Source organism: Gasterosteus aculeatus, chromosome 9 (genome assembly GCF_964276395.1).
Source record: "Gasterosteus aculeatus chromosome 9, fGasAcu3.hap1.1, whole genome shotgun sequence".
Taxonomy (NCBI): Eukaryota; Metazoa; Chordata; class Actinopteri; order Perciformes; family Gasterosteidae; genus Gasterosteus; species Gasterosteus aculeatus.
In genome coordinates this window covers 13,605,657-13,630,394 of record NC_135696.1, presented here as the reverse complement: position 1 = coordinate 13,630,394, position 24,738 = coordinate 13,605,657, and the positions used below count along the sequence as shown (strand labels likewise).

The 24,738-nt window shown below is 43.2% G+C and overlaps 2 protein-coding genes across 2 annotated transcripts; one reads left to right on the top strand and one right to left on the bottom strand.

Moving 5' to 3' along the window:
- Nucleotides 1-1,160: 1,160 nt before the first annotated feature.
- Nucleotides 1,161-4,420, bottom strand: krt97 (keratin 97). Its single transcript, XM_040185701.2, has 8 exons — nt 4,008-4,420; nt 3,710-3,792; nt 3,275-3,431; nt 2,725-2,889; nt 2,500-2,625; nt 2,091-2,305; nt 1,677-1,717; nt 1,161-1,589 (listed from the first exon to the last, which is right to left on the bottom strand). Exons 1-8 carry the CDS (start codon nt 4,398-4,400, stop codon nt 1,486-1,488), a joined length of 1,284 nt encoding a protein of 427 aa, XP_040041635.2. The 5' UTR covers nt 4,401-4,420; the 3' UTR covers nt 1,161-1,485.
- krt222 (keratin 222) lies at nt 4,420-24,730 on the top strand. Its single transcript, XM_040185697.2, has 11 exons — nt 4,420-4,545; nt 11,346-11,533; nt 11,775-11,978; nt 14,399-14,481; nt 15,499-15,652; nt 16,941-17,198; nt 19,134-19,259; nt 19,506-19,726; nt 20,901-21,103; nt 21,190-21,292; nt 23,132-24,730. The coding sequence occupies exons 3-11, from the start codon at nt 11,781-11,783 to the stop codon at nt 23,343-23,345; spliced, it is 1,560 nt and encodes a 519-aa protein (XP_040041631.2). The 5' UTR covers nt 4,420-4,545; nt 11,346-11,533; nt 11,775-11,780; the 3' UTR covers nt 23,346-24,730.
- The last annotated feature ends 8 nt before the right edge of the window (nt 24,731-24,738 follow it).

The following is a 24,738-nucleotide window of genomic DNA, read 5'->3' as shown; positions in this document are numbered from 1 at the left end:
ATTATGCCACCAATATAAAAAAGAAATGACTAAAACTTTTGATCAGGGAGTGTTGAGTATAGTTTTTTATTTTTAAACAAGCAGTAAAGATAGAGACTCGTTTTCATTTCTTACGTTGAATTCTGAAGTACTGCATTAGGAAGACATTTCTAGAGAAACACGTGGACATCGCAGTATCCCAGACTTTAAGTCAAACTACAGCCATCTAGTGGGAAGTTTAAAACACTGCATATACACATATATAGATAACATGATTCTCTATGTAGCCACATAATGTTTGAGATTACAGAAAGCAAGACCGCATAACGTTGATTTATCAGCTGCTGTGTTTGTCTCAAGTGCCAATGACAGAATAATCCTAAATGCGTAAATATTCGCTAATATTGGAATATCAGGAGAGGTCGTAAAGTCTGCACCCTGGTTATGTCTGTTACCATGAATGTGTTAATGGCCCACGGGTCCTTCATTTACAAAATGTCACTCAGCGAGTCATGGACAAACCAGGATAAGAGTAACAATACCATGTGAAACACATGGACATAATACATTTTTTATTGTAAGCACTGTGCTGCATCATATCCCACACTATATAAAACCCTTACTGACTCTCTCACTCAAGCATTTAGCAGGTGACGTCAGTTGGGTCCCTGATGGTTCAGTGTTAATTAAGGTCTCTGTGGGGACATTGGGATTGAGCCACGAAATTACGACAAAGCGGTGTGAGTGTTGAGGGGCCTGCAGCGTCACCTCTTGACAGAAGACTGTAACTGCGAGGTAAAACGTTTATTATTCCAATTTAAATTTAAAATAAACTCTACATTGCACTTCTGTTACTTTAACCTTGCACCCATACCTCATTCTAAACAATGTACTATTACTTGTCAATATTGCATGTGTAACCATGTGTTGTGTTGTTGGCCATTCAAATTAATAACAAAACATGAATGTTGCACAGTCATTTAATATTATTTATTTCTCAGCACCCACAATAACCACCAACTTTTAACTTCCCAAGGAGATAGAAAAATATGACTAAGATGCCACAACAACTACAAAGATGTGCAAACCAGCTGCAAAGAAACAAAAGCAGACCTCTTCTTTACATACTCAACACCATTTCAACAGCATCATAAATGAAAACAGAAAACAAAGTCAGTAAATTTGTTGTCAATGGGTCTTTAATGAATCAGGTGGTATGACAAGAAAGAAAAGACCCCAAAACCTACAAATTCTTTTTTTACTTTTTAAACCATTTTGTTTTTCAATAGCAATGTATGTTTTCTTAGGATAATATATTAGGATGAATAATTCTGACAATAAATCTACTAAATTTTAACGCTGCACAAATATTTGGAAAGAATATGTAAAAGATGTCCTAGTCAGTTTGAGTAGACTTCAGGCGGGCAGAACATCAACTGGGTGTCAGAAAGAGGAAAACAGCTTTTATTGTAATTTTGTAATTTGATCCATTGGCAACCGGTCCGTCTACTCGATGACCTCTGTGTTTACATCTTCTGTGCGGGACACCACTTTTCCATCAACTATCTCCTCAATCATAATCCTCCTTCTCTGGGTTACGACTGGTTTAGCTGTGGACCAAATGAAAACAAAGTTAAATATCAAGCATATTTAATATACGAGACAATACCGAAGCGTATACCTAAGTGTTGACTTACCTTTGACCACCTCCACCACTTTGATCTCCACTGACCCTCTCCTAGAAGACAGGAAGTAATATTTAATTAATACGAAGTGAAGATAAATAATCAAAACATAATTGCTGGAAATTCTGGGAATTCATTTTTTTTCTTTTCTCTTAAGTTCGATGAGAAGACCACCACCTCTGTATGCTAAACACAGAGATCCAGCCAGTGGCCAGCTAGCTTAGTTTGTAAAGACAATAGTAAAAAATAAATAAAGTTCTTTGTTAAAGTAATATATAAGTATTATTTGGGTAACGTTATTTCACTCTAATAAAAAGCCACAGTTCTTGTCATTTTGACCATATTAATAAAGAAAAGTGTAAGCTGTAACTTTAGTTAAGTTAAAATACTTTTTGAGACAAACATCTCAATGAAGAATTTCCTTACTCCTCTCCATCCAGCAGTCTTCTGTACTCGGCGATCTCCATCTCCAGCCTGGTCTTGATGTCAAACAGCACCTTGTAGTCATAGGCCTGCCTCTCGATGTCCGCCCTCACATTTTTGAGTTCTTCCTCCAGGGTGTTGACCCGGATCTGGAGGTGAGACAGCTTCATGTTGTAGTTGGACTCTGTCTCTGCCAGCTGACCCTCCAAAGCAGATTTCTGCACAGGAGAAAAAAACACATGGGGAGATGTCAGTTAATTAAGCCCTAATTACTCGTTCCACTTAATTTACCTCAGATGTAAAACATAAAGCAGAGTGAGAAACTTGTTATAAACAGTTAGCAAAAGGTTTAAAGAGCGCAACAGGTTAGAATGATACTGCGGGGGGAAATGGGGACTGAGATCTGAATTACCAGGCTTTGCTGGGACTGCAGCTCGATCTGCAAGGACTGCAGGGTCCTCTTGAGATCATTGATCTCAGTTCGGGAGACCTGAAGTGTCTCTGTGCTTGATGCCACCTGGCTGTTCAGTTCGTCAAACTGGAAGGCGTGAAATTGGACAGGAAAATGGTCAAAACCGCTACTCATGCCACTGTTTATTCATGATATGAACATAAAGATTAGTCTCGTTCCCCTTACCTTGACCTTGTACCACTCCTCCATTTCGCGGCGGTTCTTCTCAGTGATGCTCTCATACTGAGCTCTGATCTCATTTATAGTGGCAGAAATGTCCACCTGAGGTTTGGCGTCCACTTCCACGTTGACAGAGCTGGAATTAACTTGGCTGCGCATGGCTGCGATCTCCTACGGGCGACAAAGAGAGTAAAAGGTCAAAGATAAATTCCACCGATTATTTTATTCTAATTGACATCTATAGGTCACTTCACTGAATTAGGTACTCGTTTTTATTTGGACTCCTCTCTTTACTACATTTGATAAATTACCGTTACCTACTTTGATTAACATGCTGATACAACATTTCTCCAATGGGACCATTATTTGATGTATTTAACGGTTCTCTCACATTGATGATTATTTAGAAGAGCTGTTTTTGCATCTATAGAGACGATTTTCCGATATTGCGTTTGCCCCACAGAACTGTACCTGTAAAACTTTTACAAGAGCCCAAACCACTTGTAATCTAACGACGATTAGGCGTGATGCTACATCCTTACAGTACTAGTCTCACCTCTTCATGGTTCTTCTTCAGGTAGACCAGCTCCTCCTTCAGGCCCTCCACCTGCATCTCCAGGTCAGACCGCGACATGGTCAGTTCATCCAGAACCCTGCGCAGCCCGGCGATGTCCGCCTCCACCGACATGCGCACCGCCAACTCATTCTCAAACCTGGCGTGAAATAAGCACAAACATTTCTGTTGGTGCGCCCGCTCAATTAGAATTAGAGCAACAACTGTACAGAGACTGTGCAGGCGGCGCAGTGAAACTAGTTACACCAGTTGAATCACTTTGATCACCGCTACGCCTCTTGGGAAACACTTAAAGATACACAAAGCCTGAAACTGCTGATGTTGGGATGAAGTGCTGCAGAATATTGCAACTTAAAATCCCAGATTCTTCCATTACAAACAACGGCAATCAGGTTATAAAAACGTCTTTATACTTACTTGATTCTGAAATCCTCTGCTGCCAGCCTGGCATTGTCAATCTGCAGCATCAGCCTGGCATTGTCCTGTGTGGCAACACTGATCTACAAAAAAAAAAAAAAGAAGACCCCAAAAAAGGAGCATTGGCAGTAGTTTCTTCACCACCTATACAACCATTTCGTTTTCTGAAAGCGTTTTTTTTAAATAATTGACTGACTTGCATTCAGAAATCCTTTAACAAAAAATATATATAAATATATACATGGTTATCAGCCATGTCACCAGCTGAAGGGGGAAAGTTTTCATGGGGAAAGTTTACCTTTTTGCGCAGGTCTTCGATGATCGCCTCATACTTGCTGTAGTCGTTGACGGTGGGGGTCTGCCTGTCGTACCACTCGCGGATTTGACGCTCCAGGGTGGTGTTGGCGCCCTCCAGCATGCGCACTTTCTCCAGGTAGGTGGCCAGGCGGTCGTTGAGGTTCTGCATGGTGTGCTTCTCGCTGCCCGAGATGGAGAAGCTGCTCCCGTCGCCGCCGCCGCCGCCGAGGGCGCTCGCCAAGTCAAAGCCAGAGCCGAGGCCATTGGAGGCGTACGACACCCGGACGTTGGATCCGCCTGCGCCGCCGTGGACGCTCGTGCCGCGCCTGTAGCCCGCGGACCGGGACACGGAGGACATGGAGAGGGCGGAATAGCCAGAGCCGTACATCGTCATGCGTCTTCTGCGTGGAGTCGGGGAGAACCTGTGAGGACCCAAGGAGCGGTGCGGGAGAGATGCAGCACAGGGCGGCCCGGAGGATGGACTTTATAGCCTCCTCGTTGGAGGTGGGAGCGGCCCGGACGGGAAAGATGCTGCTCAGGTGTGTCCGCACAGGGCGTGGAGGGGTTGTCATTCAGGATTTAGTAACGGCTGTCAGTGCGCGTATACGTTTGTGAGGCATTTTTAATTAGAACTGTCACCTTCAATTAAACCAGCTGAAGTCTGGTACACAAACGAGTTTAAAAGATGTATAACTCATCATCATGCTTTCTGTTAACAGGTCTAACTAATTATTTCAACCCGCTTATTGTAGTTAGAAGGAAATGTTGAAATTAATTCCCTAGTTAATTTTACTTAAAATTATGCATTGTTTCAAATGACAATTTATAGTTGAGCAACACCATGTTTTGTTGCAAAAATCATAATTTTTCGCATTAAAATAAATAGTTTTTACATTATAACATGCAGATATCTAACAAATTCTGCACTGTAATTAAACAAAATATTCAGTGGAATTTAACAGAATATTCTCAAAAAGTTCAGACAGAAAAGAAAAGAAAAGGCAATGTAAAATGGACTTCAATTTACAAATAATGAGCAACTCGATACATCTTTCTCGAGGCAGTTCAAAATGTCTGCAGCTTTGTAGACCTCCGGCACTCTTGGGACCAGGTCATACACGTCTGCGTCCAGCTGGCCTCGTAACAGCCGCCCTGCTTCGGATCACGGACCAGAGAGTAGAAGCGGTTTGCCGCGCTCACATCGTGGCACATCACAACATTTCCCATCTGGACCAAAGTGGTGGACCAACCAACTGGCCGATTGAACAGCATTACCATGACTTGAGCCACAAAGCTCAACAAATGTTAGCCTACTTAAAAAGGGAAAAGTATTGAACCCCTGTTAGTATATTGCCTCACACATATTTATTCTTCCACGCTGTTTACACAATAATACCCTTTGCTGCCAAGGCGCCATGGAGCAATGTTTTTTTAAGATTTTTTGGGCGATCTTGGCACAATTCCCAAGGGATCACACTGTAGATTGCTCAGAAGAACTATTAGTTTCTTTCCTGCTGCCTCCGGCGGCTGATGCACAAGCCGTTTTGTGTTTTGTAAGCTCAAACTAATTACGTTGAATAACTTGAAGAGCAACTTTCTCACTCGCACACTCTGGGCTTGTGGACTTGTGCTGCCTCTTCTAATCTAATCGGTTGTTTTGTGTCAATACGTTAACTTATTTTCAGGACACTTATGAACACATCTCTGTTACACTTTAGGAGAGAAACATCATTTTTCATGCTGAAATGAGAATGCCTCTTATCATAGTATCATTCTATTTACATTCTTTCTTAGTGGTGCTTTAACTCGATAATTCATCTATTTTGTCTACCCAATCTCAGAACCTGGATTTGACTAAAAACAAGAATCGTTCCAGATCCCCTTTTACAGATAAACAGAGGTTTCGTGTTCAGATAATCGTTGGTACTTAGATGTAAGCAGGTGTGTCGGCCAGTCTGTCAGCATGTTTTCATTCAAGTGAACTTAATTGCAACCGCAGCAGTGTCATGAAATCCCCTACTGGTAGACCGGGATGGGATGTCATACTGGCATGAGTTTTTTCTTCTTTTTTTTTAAAGCTGTTGCAGGTATGGGCCACTCACATCCTGGATAAAATCAGTAAACGCATGAGGGCAAGAGCCTGCAAGCAAAATTAAACAAATCCAATCTGGTCTCAATCTTTTGAAGGATTGAAAGCGAGTATTGTATGACGGGAAACGTTTCAAACTTCTTGGTACTAAAATGAAAATAGGTGAACTACAGAAAAGCAAGCTGCAAGGAGGCCTGGGAGTCCCTATCATAAAGATCTACTATGGGCAGCACAGACGTGGTACATGAATGGGCAAATATAAACCCATGGATTGACGTAGAGTCGACAAATTGTGGTTTACTCACTTTAAAGAACTGTCCCTTCGTAAATTACAAAGAGGCAAAGCTGGAGGTTCAAGATAACTTTATTGTACAGAACACACTTCTGATCATGACATCTGGAACATGATCAGGCTGATCAGGTGATTGGCTCAAGGAGAAAACCCAGACTTCCTCCCCTCATGTACTAACGCTTTTACGGCCACTTCAGGCCTATTTGTTTAGCAACGTGCGCGTTAAAGCATGGCGAGGTGTGCACAAACAAGCCGCAAGTCGCGAAAAGGCAAATTCAGCTTTTCGGTGTAGAGCATATGCATTCACAAAGGGGTGTGGGGGGTTAAGGGGAAAGTGGGAGTTGCCCATAACGAGATGGGAGGGGATGCATAAAGTGCGCCTAATTGTGTATTCCACCCTCATGCAAATAGTAAAGTGAAAATCTTCACGACCATGGGTTTACCTAGATGCTTTTTTTTTTGTATTGAGACACTAGCACAACACAGCGACTGTCTTAAATACGGTGATGTATGTCTCAATGCGAGCTTTTGGAAATCAAGACAAAGGGATTCTGTATTTGATCACAAGGCCTGAAACGCGTCACTCGGCCAATGTTTTGATAGCCAACCGCAGTCCTGTGTTTCCCCTGACTCCGCGCCACGTTCCAATTATTGGAATCGGGGTCATTTCATAGCATCAGCAGCGGGACTATCGCAGTCTGCACTCAGCCGCATCACACCACAAGTACTTCACGCTTTGCTACAGCGCATCGGTCCAAACATTAAGTTACCCGCCACTGATGCCCAGATAACACTTCGTTGTCACTGACTTTTTGTTCTCGCTGTTTTGACTGTGGCTGATCCATGATAGAATGAGAGAAGAAGCGCTGTGTTCGCTTGCACGTAATGTGGGGGATTGTGGGCGGAGAAAGGCGCCGATTACCGGATGAGCTGCAGGTTTGGACCAACTTGTCCACCTCTACGAAGGAGGAGCAATGGACTCGTTTGATGTTTCTGAAGAGCAAATACTCTCTCCAACAGTCACATTTATTCTGCAAACAAGACATTTGCATACCCAAAAGCCGACATGCTTTCTTTGGAAGAAATCTTCACACAACACATACCAAAAAGGTGCATTTCTCATGTCTATGCAACCTTTGGCCTTAATCTTAACTACTCCACTGACCACATTCGCAAACAGTGGCAGATTGACATGGAGATGAAGATGGACATCCATAATGGAAAACACACTTAAGATTCTGAGCTGTGGCACAGACAGAGAAAAACTATTTTAAATATAACATAGAGTGCATTGTACATCACTGCTAGGTTTTGGCCTGAATTCCCCTACATGTATTAAATGTCATTCTGAAGCTGCTACTTATATAGACGCGTCGGGCCTAACAACACCCTTGAACTGTAACATTATTGACGATAAACCACAGCCTCTCTTACCTCATTGCTTAATTAGAGATTAAACATTAAAAGTAAAACTGACCGATTCTGATTCAACAAGTTTAATGAACCCCGTAGGCTTTCCTGTGTAGAAAAAAACACTTAAAGTATGTTCTAATCGAATGTAATCACTCCTCCGCTGAAGGCCTCTGCTAGTGGCAGGTAGAAGGTGGTGATTTCGGCTCCTCGTGTTGTCACGTTATTACATGTTGCCAGGTGAGATCAAACAAAGGAAAGCCTCTTCACACTGACTAATTATCTTGCTTGACATACACACGCCCGTCATCAGCTTCTCTGCTGACCCCACTTATCGGCAGGAGAATCTCAGGAACCCGGCCTTGACTTGTCGGGCTGTGAAAAATATTTGCCCAACCTTGTATTACACAATGTTAAATGACAGCTGAGTCTGGCGCTCCTAATTTAATTGTTATTTGAGAAGCAAAAGTAAATTTGAGTTGCTTTGAAAAAACATATTATGACAAGGATAATCGTTTTTTGGGCCCCTGTTGCACCACAACTTTGTATTTATAATGTAATTACTTAAGGATACTGGCTTTAATTTAGGTGTTTAAGACTTTCCTCAAGTTTTTGACCTTAATTAAGTTATCTTTCTGAGGGGAATACAAAATCTTTTTTGATTTTGAGTACCAATGACACAAAGCAGCATTAAGGATTCTGTTCTCCACACGGCATCATATTTATCCTCTCAGTCGGGAGGAAACAGCCTACCTGGTTCATTCATGTGTGTCCAGAGTCTAGTTGGTTCCTTTGTGGTAAAGTAGTGAAACATCTTCAAACATACTTGTCTTGTAGACTATGATACGAATGGAATGATGTGCATCTGGGAGGCAACCACAAATTCTTCACTAGTAAATCTAGTAAGATCTGAGGTGTGGACGGCAAAGGAAAGTTAGAGTTAAAAGAGGAGGGCAAAGGAAAGTTAAAGAGTTAAAAGAGGTTTAAATTAATAGTTGTTAAAATGTGCACATCTGGTTGTAAAAAGCTGTGTCTTCTTCCTCTTGGGTTCAGGTTAACCTGTCTGGATGGCTGCGATATAAGGCGACATTTGTTTACAACACGTGTACGCATATTGCCTTTAGCTGTGAGAGGGTCCACACAGGTGTTATTCCTTTATGTGACAATGTGAAATTAGGACGATGAGAAAAACGGGACTGAACTCTCTGGTGACTCTCTGATGCTAAAAATGGTAAACCGTGGATGTGGCTCCTTCTTGGGGGGAATCTCTTTTACGTCACAAATTGAAATGGCCGGTACAACAAGAACTATTTTCAGTGGAGGCTGAGATGACGTGTGCTTGAATCAAAGACGGGCCTGCCGTGAGTGACGCAATTTACAGGTTGAGTGACGTAGGAAGAGAACAAGTAGTAAAAGCACATGAAACATGTTTTATCTGAAGATAACCCTTACGGCACAGTTTGGTAAAGAGTTTATGTGAAGATAATCCCTCCTAAAGCTTTGGATTTACGCTACAATATCTTCCACTCAGGAACTAATGAGGTTTGCGCAATTCTAACGTGTGCAGACAAAAAAACTCACGGCAAGGAGTTTTGTTTACCATTGTTACACATCGGAACAAAGTTTGATATTCTTTTTGTAATGGATATTTATTTTTTCAGGCCCTTGTACAGAAAATGAGGGCTCACAAAGGAAAGGATCAAAGAGCTCGCTGGCAACGCGAGCGGACGAATGCAAAGTCACCGAGGTCGGGTACGTGGGGGAGCTCCGAAAACGGTTTAAACCTGTAATCTGAGACCGACTTGTTTTGCTTTCATCCTCTCAAAGGCCGCGTCTACCACCAAGCCTCCGCCTCTTCCCCCTGACATTTCACTAACAAATCCCTACCTGAATATCACTGGAGGCTCAATCATGGGATTTCCCTGGCCGAACACTCCTACAAATGTCGTGCGACAAGGAGAAAAAGCGAAAGACATTTCTTGGACCTTTTGAGGGAGAAACGGCGTGACGTGTAAAAACAGGCTCGGTGACATTCCCAGTGCACAGTCACAGCTGAAATCATCCGTCCCAGACACTGAGACCAGAGTTAATACGCCCCGACAGGTTCTGTTTTCCTAGGAATTTTATCTCATAGGCGTAGTCATCATGATCATCATCGCTGCTGCTGAGGCCACCTTGCTGAAAAGGTGTGGGAGTGAGATGACGACAAATTTCCTCGCTAGCGTAGTCAGCTTCTTTTGTATGTTTTATTCAAATTCATTTCACCATTTCCTCCCTCGTTTTCAGCAATCAGGAGGGGTAACCAAAACCCCGACACCCTGTCAGGAAAACAGGGCGTCAGGAACTTAATCTGGCTCTTCCTCCGTCGCTCAACTGCCGAAGAAACTAAGGGGGGGAAGTGCAGGCTCAGCTCTATGTGAATAATCCCCACATCTCTCAGCAAGGCAGACATGTTTGCCACCTTTAAGCCACATGATTAGCAAACACTCCGATACAAATGTAGCTCCTTGAGGGCAAATTAGGTTTTCACAAGGGAGGAACACATAACAAAAAGAAGATTAACAGTGAAACGCTTAACAGTAAAACCCTGTATTGAAATAGATTCAGACTCAACTGTACCGCTCACACATCAAACCCATAAAGCTTCTATATGATATTCAGACTATTAATATAGCAGCAAACAGATATTTACTCTGTGAAGACATCAGGGAGTAATGGGAGAAAGTTGCTCTAGCACTGTATGTTGTCATCCAAGCTGGTCCTTCCTCCTCTGTTTACATGTATGGGTTGCCATGCGTGTCCTTAATTCCAGGTTTGTGCGCGTGAGCGTGCCCGACTGGTTGGCTCACCGCAGCGGCTCTTAAGATAAATATTGCAGAAAAGCTAACATGAATGACACCCTCTGCGAGGGGAATTGCTTCTTGCATCACTGTGTGTCACAAAGGTGCACACATAGATGTTACCACACTGTCACTTTTTTGCCATGACTTAACCGCCATGCTATATTTGAGCATCTAGCCTGGATCAGCAATATAGTCTCAATTTAGCGGAAGCAAGCGTCTTTAAAACATTGTACCCAAGGACATATTGAAAGCCACATCACAGTAATTATAAGATTAAACCTTTGACCCAGACTGACACAAACTCAGCTATTCTCAAACCAGCCAAGAGTGTTATTATGCAAGAGGTAACTCTGCACAAAGTGTTTATTAGTTGACTTGATACATTATTATAGTACATGTAATGGTAACCCCTTTTTACAGCAACACAAAAATACAAACCCACACAGGTCCTGTCGCTGTGTCTCCCTGAACATTCCCTTCACAGCTTGTGTTGGTGCCCATTTGAATGCGGCTCAGTAATCCTGGATCTGACAGTACAAAGGGCCCCAGAGTGCTGGTGGTGCAAGCACTGTGTCCAGTGCGAACCCCACTGCTCTCCCTTCTCCCACATGCTGCCCCCGGAGGGCGGGGGGTTGACAGGGAGGAACCCCCGAAGACAACAAACCGTCGGTGATACTTGCAGACTGCCGGTGTGCTCTGTTTCAGAGTCCTGCTGATGATGACCTGGGACACAGTGGGAAGGAGAAAGGGTTGAACGGATCACTGTAGAGGAATGCGGCTGAGCCGTGGGGAGTTCTGGATCCGTACAGTGTGACCACGAGAACAGACTGAGGGACTGTTGCTGCCTCGTTACACTTACTGTGCCGTATTCAGAGAAGGTCACGTTGCCACAGGTGAGTATCGCTGGGTAAACATTTACCTTGTCAACGCCTCTGCGCCGTGTGATCCAAAATGGGTGGAAATCCGCTGTTGTAACTTTGTATTACCGTGCGTTCATTCGGCATAATACAGAAGTCTCTCGGTAGCTCAACTGTCTGAATGTGTTCGGCCGTCACGGGCCCTGCCGGTTGTGTCATTTGGATGGAAACGTGTGGCAGTGTGCGTCTGTAAGCATTCGGATGTTTGCTGTCTCAGGTCTCCATGGATTTGCTGCAGGATTCCAGACACACTATGTGGGGACTGAACGCCCGTTTGAAAGGCTTCCTGGAGCAGGTAAACAGGCTGCAGCAGGCCAACCAGCGGCTGGAGGCTCAGATAGCCGACTGGTCCGCAAGGAGCACATCACGGTCCCGGGACTGGTCCCAGCAGGAAAACACTGTCCAGGAGCTCCGCGTCCAGGTAAAACACTCTTTGTTTGTTGTTGAGACTTTGTAGCTGATAAGATGTTGGGGTTATCGTGGCGCAGGGGTTAGAGAAGGTGTGCTGGGAAGCACAAGGTTGGTGGTTTGATTCCAGGCTGCCCCAAGTTCCATGTTGAAGTGTTCCTGAGCAAGACACCTAACCCCTAATTGCTCCCCGGGCAAAATGTGAAAAAAGCCATGGGTTTAAAAGTGTAATGTAAGTCGCTTTGGATAAAAGCGTCTGCTAAATGACCTGTAATGTAATGTCAATTCAAACACTTTGGATATTGCCGAAAAGTGTACAGCTGCTTTGCCAGAAAAGGATATAAAAGTATACCCATTTCAAAACCAAGTTGATATTAGTTATTTTGTAACTATGGTTCAAGTGCACAACTCTTCCAAATATTTGGGGCGGGGGGTTAATTCCCAAAGACACTTGAGACACCCAGATCTCAATCGAGAAATGTGACGTGAATGTCAGTACACTGTAAGTCTATATGGGAGGTAACGCTACATCAAACAAAGTTGTTGCAAAGGATTATGCGTTATTGTCCGCGGGCTACAGCCAGACAGATGTCGGCTTGCACACACTGAAGTTCTGCAGAAGTCTTAATTACAACCGTCATCGAAAAATTCAACAGCAGCCTGAGATCTTTCTATTACGAGTAGTCGGCCCATGAGGGCAACTGAGCAATAAGCTCAGCATACACGAGTGAATTAATTCTTTGTTATAAGAGGCGATTTGTGGAAATGAAGTTTTGACAAAAGGTCACTGACTCTACGAGGAAATTTGTAACTGAATTGTGATGTGGCTGATTAAACCTTGGAGCTCGTAAATGTGGCCGGCTGATGAGAATGACTGACAGCCCCGGACGATGACGACATGCGATTAGGAGTAGGACCAGGATGAAGGATACGTAAACTACAGGCCTAGGCCTGAACGTAAGCTTAGAGATTATTAATACGGCCTGTATTAATACTAACCGGTAATCACGTGACCCGACATGATGGTTTTTAACTGCTCCCTTGTGTTAGTGTCTCTTTCTGAATGAGTAAGTGTCACTGACAGACATTTTAACTACTTTTTCCACACAGCGTCACATTGACTGATGTTCCCATGAAGATAAATGCTTTATTTGTCATTGAGGGAATGTGGTTATGTTAACATATTGGATTACTTTTCTGTTTGTTGTCTCGAGAAGGGCTTCGCATCATGCAGTGTGTACCACAAAGACGAAAGATGCTAAGACAATAATTACAGGTCTTGTCAATCGTGTCTTGTCAAGTGGATTTTAATCATCTCACTGAGGCCCAGAAACAAGACTGTGTTTTGGAACATCTTCGCGATGTTGAGTGTGTCTTTAAGCTACGAATGTTATTGGGTGTATGTCATGTTATCTCTGGCTACCCGCCAACATGGGTGTGTCTGGTCCTAAGAGTTTCACTCGCGAAAAAACAAAAAGGAATAAGGGTGTGTTAACATCTTTGTGTGTGATAAAAGTCACGGCGGCACCTCTCGCAAAGAATGGCAAAGAATTGTACAATTCAGCCTCTTCCAATGTTCAACATGTAAATAGAGTTGTTGTTGGCGGCTGTGTTGAACACATTAAGTTAATTCCATGTACAGTGTGTGAACATTATTACATACTGAGAGATTAACGATAAATTGTTTTGAATGTTACTTGTCACGCTTTCAACTTCAATATATTTAACAATTTAAAAAAAAACATTTGGATTACAACAGACTCTTTATTGCCCTATAAAATCATTACTACAAACTATTACCTCACCCAGATTTTTGTTGTTCCATAAAAGATTAATAGGTTTAGAGAATGTTTATCTTAAGATGTCTTAGTTGTGGGCATCTTTTAAAAGACAAATGCAGCAACAATGATGTCAGATATCTTTTAGTCTTTGCAGCTTTTAGGTGAGTGGATGAATTTTGCATTCTTTTTTTGTGAAACAAGTGAAATAATATGGAAAATCAAATCAGCTGTGGTTGAATGGTTAAAATGTTTGTCTGTCACTCGTTCATTTGATTGTCTTTACACTTGGCGAGTGTCTTACTGAGCACCGTGAATGGTATTGAGAGGCTGGGAACAATAAAAGGTGTCCTAGACCCCAAGGGACTGGGGGAGTGACGTTGTTTGGATGAGCGTTCCTCAAGAAAGCAGCAACGCCGAAGGCCAAGCATCAAATATTTGAGTGAAGTTCATACTATTGTATGACGAGGAGATACGTTGTCATCATTGACAGGAAGGTTATTCCTCCAGTTGTGTGACGAGACGAAATCTCTCGGATTCCGTCCTAATGTCTCAGCCGACACCAAGTTCACATAGTAAAAGCTATAGGATTGGAAATAGCTTTGTACTTTCCTTGATTTGAGTCTATTTTTGTGTTCCTGTTTTGTTTCGTCAGGTTGGTAACCTGCTGATGGAGAATGCCCAGCTGGCATTGCAATCTGACAGCATGAAGTCCAGAGCTGCTGACATCCAGGCCAGGTCAGCTGTATTTGGCTGTAGTTTTCCTGAAAACTCTTTTTTATTAAGTATATGATGCAGGAGGTCGCATCCCCAAAACATGTTACGGTCATTCACACCGCTTATGTCTGAAGCGATTAGGTACAGAGAAGGGAGATACTGATTTGAGATAGTAAAGCAGGTAGCATGCAAGAAAAAATGTGACTGGCCCATAAAGCCATTCCAACATACGAGGCATATGTTGAATGACAAACACTGTTATCTGCCTCGTTCATCATTTCCTGCGCCTGTGAGCAAACCTGCATGCAAATCCAGGCTGGGCTTCGTGCCGCGTCAGCACTTTCACTTATGTATTGATGCATAGTGTCACAACCCCCCCCCCCATCCTCAACACACACACACACACACACACACACACCCTCCGCTGTCAGCCATTAACCCCTGAAAGACAGTGGCACCCTGTTCCATTTACAGCTCTACCTGATGTGTTACTGACTGAGTGGGACTGTGAGACTCTTTTTATGACACGTTTAAATCATGTCAAGGTCTCTTTCGCGCCTGGACTATAAGTAGTTATGATTTCTTTACTGCCATACATTTAAAACGCTCAACCCCTTAAGAATACTCAGCTATTATCTGGTGATATCAATATTATATTTTCCTTCCCAAAACCAAATAACAAAGTAGATTAATTCAATTGATGAGAATATGACTGATTTTTATATCTTATTGTTGTCTTATTGTTATTAGCGTTTATGATCATTTGTCATAAGCTGCGAGAGGCAAAATGTTAGAGCTCATGATATCTGTTTTATTTTGGCTTGAAGACCTTCTGTTGAAAGAACAATATTTATTCAGGATTCTACATTTTACATAAAGGATTATATTTGAATTTATCATAATAGCATATGCCAATACTTTCCACTGGACATTGGTCTGGGGCCTCTGTTTGAATGAATTTCTTTGGCCTTATTTCTCTGCTGTGTTTATAAAAGTATGCCGTCAGTAAATAGCCTTTCACTAGACGCCACTTTATAGGTGTGAGACGGAGGAGAGGAACACCAGGCGTCTGGAGCGACAGGTTGTTCTGCTCAGGGAGTCAAAGGCGAAGGCAGATCGGAGCAGCGTGACGCTGCAGGCTGACCTTCGGCACTCCATGTCGAATCTGCAGGAGATGCACCAGGAGTTTAAGGTCAATAAAGGTGTTGCCCGCAAATGCGTGTTATGACATATTTGTCTTTCTTCTCTTTCTAACTCTTTTCCTTTAACCTTGTGCCTGTCTATCTTTATTTCTGGTGGGGTTCTTTCCAACTGGATGCACAGTCTCACACTTCAACCTTTTCCATTTCAAAGTGACAATATATGAGTTTTCAGTAGCTTGGATAGCCCAATCCTGCTAATGGTAGTTGAGCCGTTTGGTAGCTGGCTGATGCGACGTTACAATTGGCCAGGGTGGCACATTTTAAGCACTTTGTGCAGATGTGCTGTTGCGCAAGCTTTGCCAGTTCGGGGGAAACCTTGCATTGACTCAACCACTGAGTCAGTAGTTGTGTGCAGTGTATCCAAGAATGGGAGAATATCTTGTAAAAGGTAGTCAGTGTCCATGCTCCATGCTAGAGCTAACGCAGGTAAAGGATTACATAATACCTGTTTTAGCTGCTGCCTGTCCTACAACCTTCCAGAGCATCGAGGGTGGCTGTTGAATCCTTGCTTTGCACAGACATTGCTGTGCAATGTCAGCTCAGATGACATTGCTGTTTGCCGTCTTGATATTTGTACTGAGCTGATGCTGATTCTGACCCGGACAAATTCTATTTAAAGTATAAAGAAATGAATCACTAAATCATTGAATCACTAAATCATTGTTACTACGATTATAAGTATCCTGTTGTACTTTATACTTCCAACCCTGACATTAGTGTTGCAGTGTGTGTGTGTGTGTGTGTGTGTGTGTGTGTGTGTGTGTGTGTGTGTGTGTGTGTGTGTGTGTGTGTGTGTGTGGTTGGTTTCAAATGATGCCTAGTCCCTTTACTCTGACCTCATCCAACCATCTTCTTTTCCTCGTTTCCTGCCTCCTTCTCTTCATCTCCTTATTCATGCTGAGGTTATTTTCCTGCACACAGACACACACACATGCTCACTTGCACACGTAGGGCTCCATCACAGATTTTTCTTTTGTCTCTTACCGCTGCATTGCGTGGACTCTTTGCCCGCACATACACACACACACACACACACACACACACACACACACACACCGACATTCATTCCTTCTTTCTCTTCTGCATCTTTTCATCCACAAAAAAAGCTTCATCTCCCTTTTTGTCTTGTTTCTTCTCTTCTCAGTCTCCACATCATTCCCTATCCTCTCCCCTGTTATCTGTCTCACACTCTCTCTCCCTCTCTCTCTCCCTCTCCCTCTCTCTCTCTCTCTCTCTCGCCCCCCTTCTCTCGCCATCCCCTGGTTGGCTGTTTCGCAGGCAGCCCGGGCTCTGCAGCTGCAGCGGGCCGGCTCGTGCGATGTTCTGTTAGCGACGGCCAGAGCAGCAGCAGTAGCGAGAGGGGAGGAGGAGGATGGCACAGGGATGGAGCTCACCCAGCTCCTCGACCGAATCAGAGCGCAGTGTGACCAGGGTAGACTTCCGGGCCTGGGCGAGAGGCCCCTCGGCCCGGGTGCCGCGTCAAATCCGGCCCGCTCTGGAGCAGCGTCCGGAACACACGGAGGAGTTCTCAGTGAGGTACGCATCTACTCCTGCATTAGTTATGGGGATGGGGGGGGTTCTGTCTCTTATGTTGTCCTGGCTCACTGCCAGTCCGACGCACCCTCAAGACCGACTCCCGGCTGCCCCACAAGGCCGGCTGGTGGATGCCTGTGCTCGGCTGGAGTTGAATGGTTAGCAGGTGCTGTAGGTCTGTGCCTGTTATAGATTAGTTCCTCAGTTTTTAATGTTATTTTATGTATTCTAATATCTCTTGAAGATGTCTCATCCTTTATCCACTCATAGCAGCATTGCTGGCTGTCTTCCTGTTTGTTATTACTGGGAAAAGCGCAGTGTGGGTGCCTTTTATGATCCAAATGTTCCGGTGCCACAGAAGAATGACTGTGGTGTCAAAGCGACCATAACGTTTCTTTGACAAGCACTGCAAAGAAACCACTGTGCTTAAATGGAGCAGCTTTTATAAAAACGCTGGTGTTTACATGAGTCTTTTGGCTCAAACTCACACAGTGGTTACTCAACAGTTACGCAATGGAGCAGTCAAAACCCTGGTCTGAATTTAAAGATTAAAATAATGCCCTTTTGAGAAGTGCTAAAGTGGTGAAATGAACATTATCTCTATTTTGTATTCTGATACAATGATACACATTAAAAAGCCAAGAGAATAGAACATTAGCTAGAATAGGATAGGCTCTAAGAGTAAACGTTACAGTGAAGTGTAAGAATTATTGTCTGATTTATCAACACAGTGTCTTGTAAAATTGCTCTATAGCGCCACCGGTGGTCAGAATCTACATAAAGGACCTTTAAGGTTTGCTAAGTCAGAATAGATGAATGATTTATAATATAAACTTTAAATCATTAATGATATCTACAGTTTTACAGACACCATTAGTTGACAAAATCAGACCAGTGATTTATGAAAAAACACCTGAGATCAGAACAGTACAGTAACAATTAAGAACAATTTAAAGGTACTTTCCATAATATTTGTACTGCAGGAATCAAGAACATTAATTGCAAGTATGTTTGACATACAAGATATTTGACATGGCGGTTTGTGCGTAACATTGGACAGCAAGACAAATAACACAGTGCAGGAAAGAAGATGTTCAATTTACAAATTTTCTATTTAAATCTACAGTATAAAATAGAAGGATATGAATAAGAGCAATATGGAATGAAAACAATTAAGTTAAGCTTTTTTATTCATTCATTCAGTTAAGCTTCTTTATAGAAAATAGGTCTTTTATACAAAGCAAATGATTGCCAAATAGATAAGATGCATTGTTATCTAGCCACCAAACAGTATTAGTTTAAGTTCACGTCATCTCAAATGCTTATAAAATGCTACTTACAGTACATGTTAAGTATGTATGTGTATCATATATAGCCAGCCTATGCATGATGCATGCATGCTTTAACATTTGTAATAACGAGTGTCATCCATCACTGCCTGAGATTACATTCAACTTTAACTTTAGTTAAAACAAAACAATTTAAATCAGTAGAGTAATATATTACAAAATAACTTGGATAACTTGAGCCATCTCCCTTCGTTTTTACTGTCAAAATATTGTTGTAACTGTGCAGACACAGCTTTGCTGCTTGACTGCGTTTGAACGGAGCGTGTGAAGCGCCTAACAACTGCACAGTGTACACACAGCGTGTTCAGCTGTGTGTACACTGTGCAGACGGGTCCGGGTGTCTGCCCTGCTGTCTGTTTACCTGCCCTGAAACACACACTACCAACAGCACCACCTGTTTCTGCTTCGCCTCTGACTTTCTGACTGGGTGCCGACGGGGGGGGAAAAAAACTGTTCCCCACCAGGTGTGCGTTTGTGTTGCACATTGATGACGTTAACTTGGGATTAGAAGTTAAAATGCGCGTTTAGGTGTAGTGGCAGTGGCGTTTGTGTACCTCTTTTGACATGCGACCCCTGTCCCCTCGCCCAGGAAGAGGCAGCGTGGATGCAGGTGAGCCTCGGCGGCGCTGCCCTGAGGGAGGCCCGGGCAGAGCTGGCTGAGGCCAGGAAGCAGTGGCGCTCGCTGCAGGTGGAGATTGAGACCCTGCATGCCTTGGTAGGAAATTACACACCATACCGTATCACCCCGACCAGCCCATCGTGGCTTATAAAAACTCAAACAATTCACAATGTAGCATGAACACACAGAACTGACGCTGTTTGTGCCGAGGGATGATTCGCTTCTTTCTTAGAACTATAAGACTATGTCACGTTTTAACATAACCACTTTCCACGCGCTTAATTACATTTCAGGGTGACTGTGCAATCATTAACCCAAAAGCACCTCTCGGCTTATTTTTAGGAGAAAGGCCTGGAGAGCTCCCTGCAGAACACCCAGCAGCTGTACTCCAGCCAGCTGCAGGACCTTTCCCAGGTGATCGGCGGGCTGGAGAGCGAGCTGGAGCAGGTGAGGAGCGGGCTGGCGACACAGCGCCAGCTCCACGGCCAGCTCCTCAACACCAAGATGAGGCTGGAGCGAGAGATCGGCACCTACCGACGTCTGCTGGAGCGCGAAGAGGGCAGGTGAGGTCGAGACGCAGAGAGAGGAAGGAAAACCTTAGAGGAAGAAGGAAGGAATAGTTCAGTTGGTAATTTGTGGTTTCAGTGTCAACCAGGTAATGAATATTTGGTAGTCAGTACAAAGGACCCACTAGATTAGGCTTGCTCTTACTGGTTTTCTGACATATAAAGGTTACCTGCAGTCTGGAGTGCTACCATATTTCTTTGAATGCTTTTCATTCATGATATGGCTGAGTGAAGTCATTGATCCGGGAGAGAGACAGGACGCGGCACCTGGTGTTTGCATTGGTTTTTCATATTTCAGAAGGGTGGCGAATGAATGAGGCACAAAAGGTTCTGTGACAGAAAATAAGAGAGGAGAACGTCCTCATACAGTGAAAACACTTTCTCCCGGAAGCCTCTGGACACACACACACAAGTTGTTGGGTATTTTTGTAGATTAACCAAGTGAAAGGAACAAAACATCATACTGAAAGATCAGTGCACAATACTTTTATATCATCTTTTAACAGGCACCGCAAAGAGAGTTAGGGAAGGGAAGAAGGAGGAAGCGAGGAGGAGTAGATGATGTTTCAATGAGTCATGAATCAACTTTATCACATGCCCACACTCTTTCAGTTATTCTCATGGAACTAAACAATGAAGATGACTCTAATGTAATACCATCGCACAAATGTTCATCGCATTAATCCAGTGAGCTTAGGTAGACGTGTCAGAACTTCCACCAGGTCGATCGGGGTTGTAGTTCCTGGAGTGGTTGAAAATCCACTAACTGACCACCCATAAGTTTGGATTTCCTGTTTGTAAGTTATGCTGAGCTAACTGTCTCCTGGCAGTCTTCTAATATAAGGAGTATAATATACACGCATGTAAACATACAGTCTATTGTTTACATCAGAGGTCTTCAACAGCGGGTCCGCTGTTTTTTTTTTTTTTCAACCAATTTTTTCTATGTCTTCAGAATCAGAATTGTATTTAATGTCTTTAAATACACACTAACATGAACGCATTTATGCTCACGTCTAAAGAGCGGGAAGCTCAAAAATAAAAGATGGAGGACCAAACTCCGTAGAATAGGGGGCCCTGCTCCATCTCGCCATCAGTTCGGGGGTCCTTGGCCTGAAAAACGTTGAAGACCGCTGGTTTACATCATTCTGGTCTGCTCTTCTGCCCACAGGTACACGGGCCGAAGTGGGCAGCCGACGGGTTTGTGGCCCTCGAGGTTTTCAGTGGAGGAGCCGCAGGAGAACGGGTTAGAGAACGGCTTCAGTGATCCTGCAATTACTCCGGATGAACCCAAGTCTGAACCCCTGCCTGAAATCCCTTCACTCCTCCCAGCATGCATACTGCACAGACAGCAAAGCCTTGTGATACTCACAGGTAACAAACACACACACACACACACACACAGACTCTTACTGCAGTCATATGTTGATCTATGATTTGTCATTAATGTCTTCTCGCAGGGCCAGAAAAAGATAAAGACCTGCCAATCTCCACTGTGAAGACTCAGGAGATCCTTCAGGGCAATGTGGTGCGAGAGAGTGCTGAGGGTCACGGCACCATTGAGTAAGTATTGATCCCCCCCCTCCCCCATTTACTTGTAGTCAGCGGCTTTCGCTCAGTCCGACATTTTGGTTGGCAGTTTGGTGTAGCGAGCACTAACAGCATCACTTCAGAGAGTCCTGCACTACATTGACCAGATAAAGGCCTCTTTGACTGCTAACAACGTAGCTCCTTGCGTGCTTAATCTCCTGGGGCCTTTGCACCTCTCAGGCTTTGACTCAGTCATGTTTTAATGACTTCTTCGTGTTATGATTACACAACCACACATGTCATCCCCGCCCCGGCAACGTCTGGTCGAGCAGACTCGATGTTCAGGCTCTTAAGAGAATAATCAGTACACGTTCAACAAGTTGCGAGGCATCAAGCGTTTAGTTGGCCGCACAGGTTCCCATGAGTTCATTATGGTGCTGCATGGGAATGTTCCTCCTTTAATGGCTTGTGTTTGATGTGGAGATACTGGCGCGGCGTGGAATCTCCAGGGCGTGGCACCTGCTATTGTTGGTTAGACAGGGGCGGAATTCTTTGGTTATGCTTCAGGTGTAACGACCTACACGCACATTTTTTTAAAAGCGGCACATTATATGATAAGAGAGCTACACGCATGCACAGCCAGCCCAGCCAGAATATTTACTTTGTCTGTGAGCAGTGGTCCACAGTAAAAGTCTGCCTGTCACTTGATTGATTATTAACTGATAGCAACCGACACCTGGATGTTCCGTGACTCTTTATCCTCGTCATTTCCACCCGACAGGATGCATTGCCTCGAAAATACTGCCTCTAGTTCTCGATGCCTTTAAATGAATAAGTTGGACTACTACTTTGTAAAGGTAATACATCCAGTCATCTACATCCGTATCGAAGGAACCAGTGAACCAGCTGAATGTTTCCCAAACCAATAAAACTACCTCACAAAAAACGCACAAAGTGCATGTCATAGACGCTGTTCCCACCACAGCCGTAGTCAAAAGCTGTGATGTCAAAGGATCTGAGATCCACGATGCTACACAATCTTTTCACTCGCGGATGTCTCTTAGCTCACTGAAAAAGCATCCGCAGGTAAATTGTACCCGAGTGTGTGTGTGTGTGTGTGTTCATACAGAAAAACGTGCTACGCACTTACCGAGTAAAATGTTTACCCCTTAACCGCATTGTGGTGTAATTGTGGTGTGCTGCTATATAAATGTGTTATCTTGGCTCACTTTCTCTTCACTCATAGACCTTTGTTCCAGTCGTTCTCAGCAAACACACGCAGATGACCCCACTGTCTGCCACGATGCAGCTAGCTGTTGAGCACGCTGGAATATTTAGCTGCTACAGAGACAGATATTTTTCTACGGGTGAAACTAGAGAGAATGCTGAACTTAAATTCATCCTGTGGAGAGAGACGCCAAATAAATTTGAATGTCTGCTGAATGTCCAAATAGGTAACTGTTTAGCAACAAGCATGTAATAAAATGTTAAAATTGAGTTTAAAGCGTGTCGCAATGCCCCTCAGTGGCCTAAATTAGTCCTATAAGGCCCCAGGAAACATCTCCCACATTCATTACCCAAGTTATGAGGGGTTTTTGGTGCCTTTGTTGAAGTCTCTTACCGTTCTTCTTCTATAAACCCATCAAATCTACGGCACCTATTCTCAAACCCAAACTAAAGTGTTCCCTCTCACTGCCCCCTGGTGTTCCTGTGCAACCAGGTGCGTTAAACATGAATAAATGAATGAGTGAAAGGATTTTAAAATAGCTTTAGGACTTTTGTTGACAAACTATTTCTGCGTATCATACACTACAAATGTTCCACCCGAGCATGGGCTATTATTGCCGCAGCCTCTAACCCGTCTCCTTCCAGGACTGAGAAGATTGACGCGGTGATAAAGCAGTGGGAGGGCTCCTTCTTCAGAGGGAATCCTAAGCTGCGGAAGAAGTCGGTGTCACTGCGCTTCGATCTGCACATGGCTGCAGCGGACGAGGGGGGGAACCGGACCGAACGGAACAGCCTCCCCGACGTGGAGGTGCGTCTGATTATGACGAGATCTCGCAGCATCCCAACTATCCCACAGTGACTCTAACTGCCATTGCAGTGGTTTGCAGAACCCATGAAGATGAAGTTACAGAAATAACATCTGGATCATTGACTTCTAGGGTATTGCCATCGATAGCCACTGCACTGAATATGTTTTTTCTTTCAATCACAACTTTCATTGAGCTGAAATTTCTCTCATCAAATCTGGACTTTGGCACCATAAGTATTACCCATTACTATGAGTTTATACTTTCAGAAAACTAAGCAAATTCGACTGACATCCATTACCTTACAGTAAACATATTTCTTTTCATCATCATTGGATGAAGAAAAGTGTCTCTGACTACCGTCATTATTTCTGTATGAGGTATGAGGTTTAGACTAAAGAGATTAAACCATATAACTCTGTTTAACTTATTCTAATCAACGCTTAGGTTCACAGGTAGATGGAGGTAGATGGAGATAACTATGAACTGCTGTGAACTATCAAAAAGTGGATTTTTAGCATTCTTTTTAGCAAGGGGAGAGTTCTGTACCAAAAAGGAAATTACTGTTTTTTTTTAGTAATCGAACATTATCTCTTTATGATTCTGCTATCACATTGCAAAAGCAGATCCAATATTCACCATAATCTGCATCTCAACACAGCTTCCGTAAACATAAAGTGAAAGGTGTTTATTTCATCTTTAGTGTAGTTCTGTTATTGGCCATATGTTTGAATAAGAAAATCCTATATTATTTGTGTGCTTCTATTAAGTTATAATGGCAAATGTATTTGGAATAGAGCTGTCTTACTTTAACATTGCAATGTTTTCTTAGTCGAAGGATGCCTGAAGAGGATCATGCTTTTTAAAAGGTGAAAATAATGTACCGCCCACCCCGCTAATTATTTTTCTATAGTCCCTAAATACTTGCACTGCAGACACTTGCAGCAGAATGTCAGCACTGACAGATGATAGCCTGATTGTGTGTATATTGAGCTTTATTTTACGATGCATTATTGAGAAAAAATCGAAATCAACAGCGACGCAGCTCACTGTGATTTTACAGCACCGAGGCTCTTAATGCTCAACGTGGGTCTCAGAGAACCTGCCTCAGCCACAGGAGGGCAGTATTTGTAAAGAGATAACTATTCAGTCAACGCTCCACTCAAGATGTTTAGATCAGTTGCACCTTAGATTAAGAGATTTTATGCTAAATTTTGAGTTGCACTAAAAATAGTAAAAAGAAAAGGACTATAGTGCATTGCATTTGAGTGCCTCCGAAGGTATCATATATAAAGGTTTTATCTATGCAGTTCTGTGCTTAATTTTGCTTTTTGCTTCATGACGCACACTTCATTTTTGAAGATCTGTAACTTCAGAATGAGGAAATCATGCTTTTATCTAAAACTTTGATTAAATAAAAATGAGTAAATAAAAGAAATTGTTTTC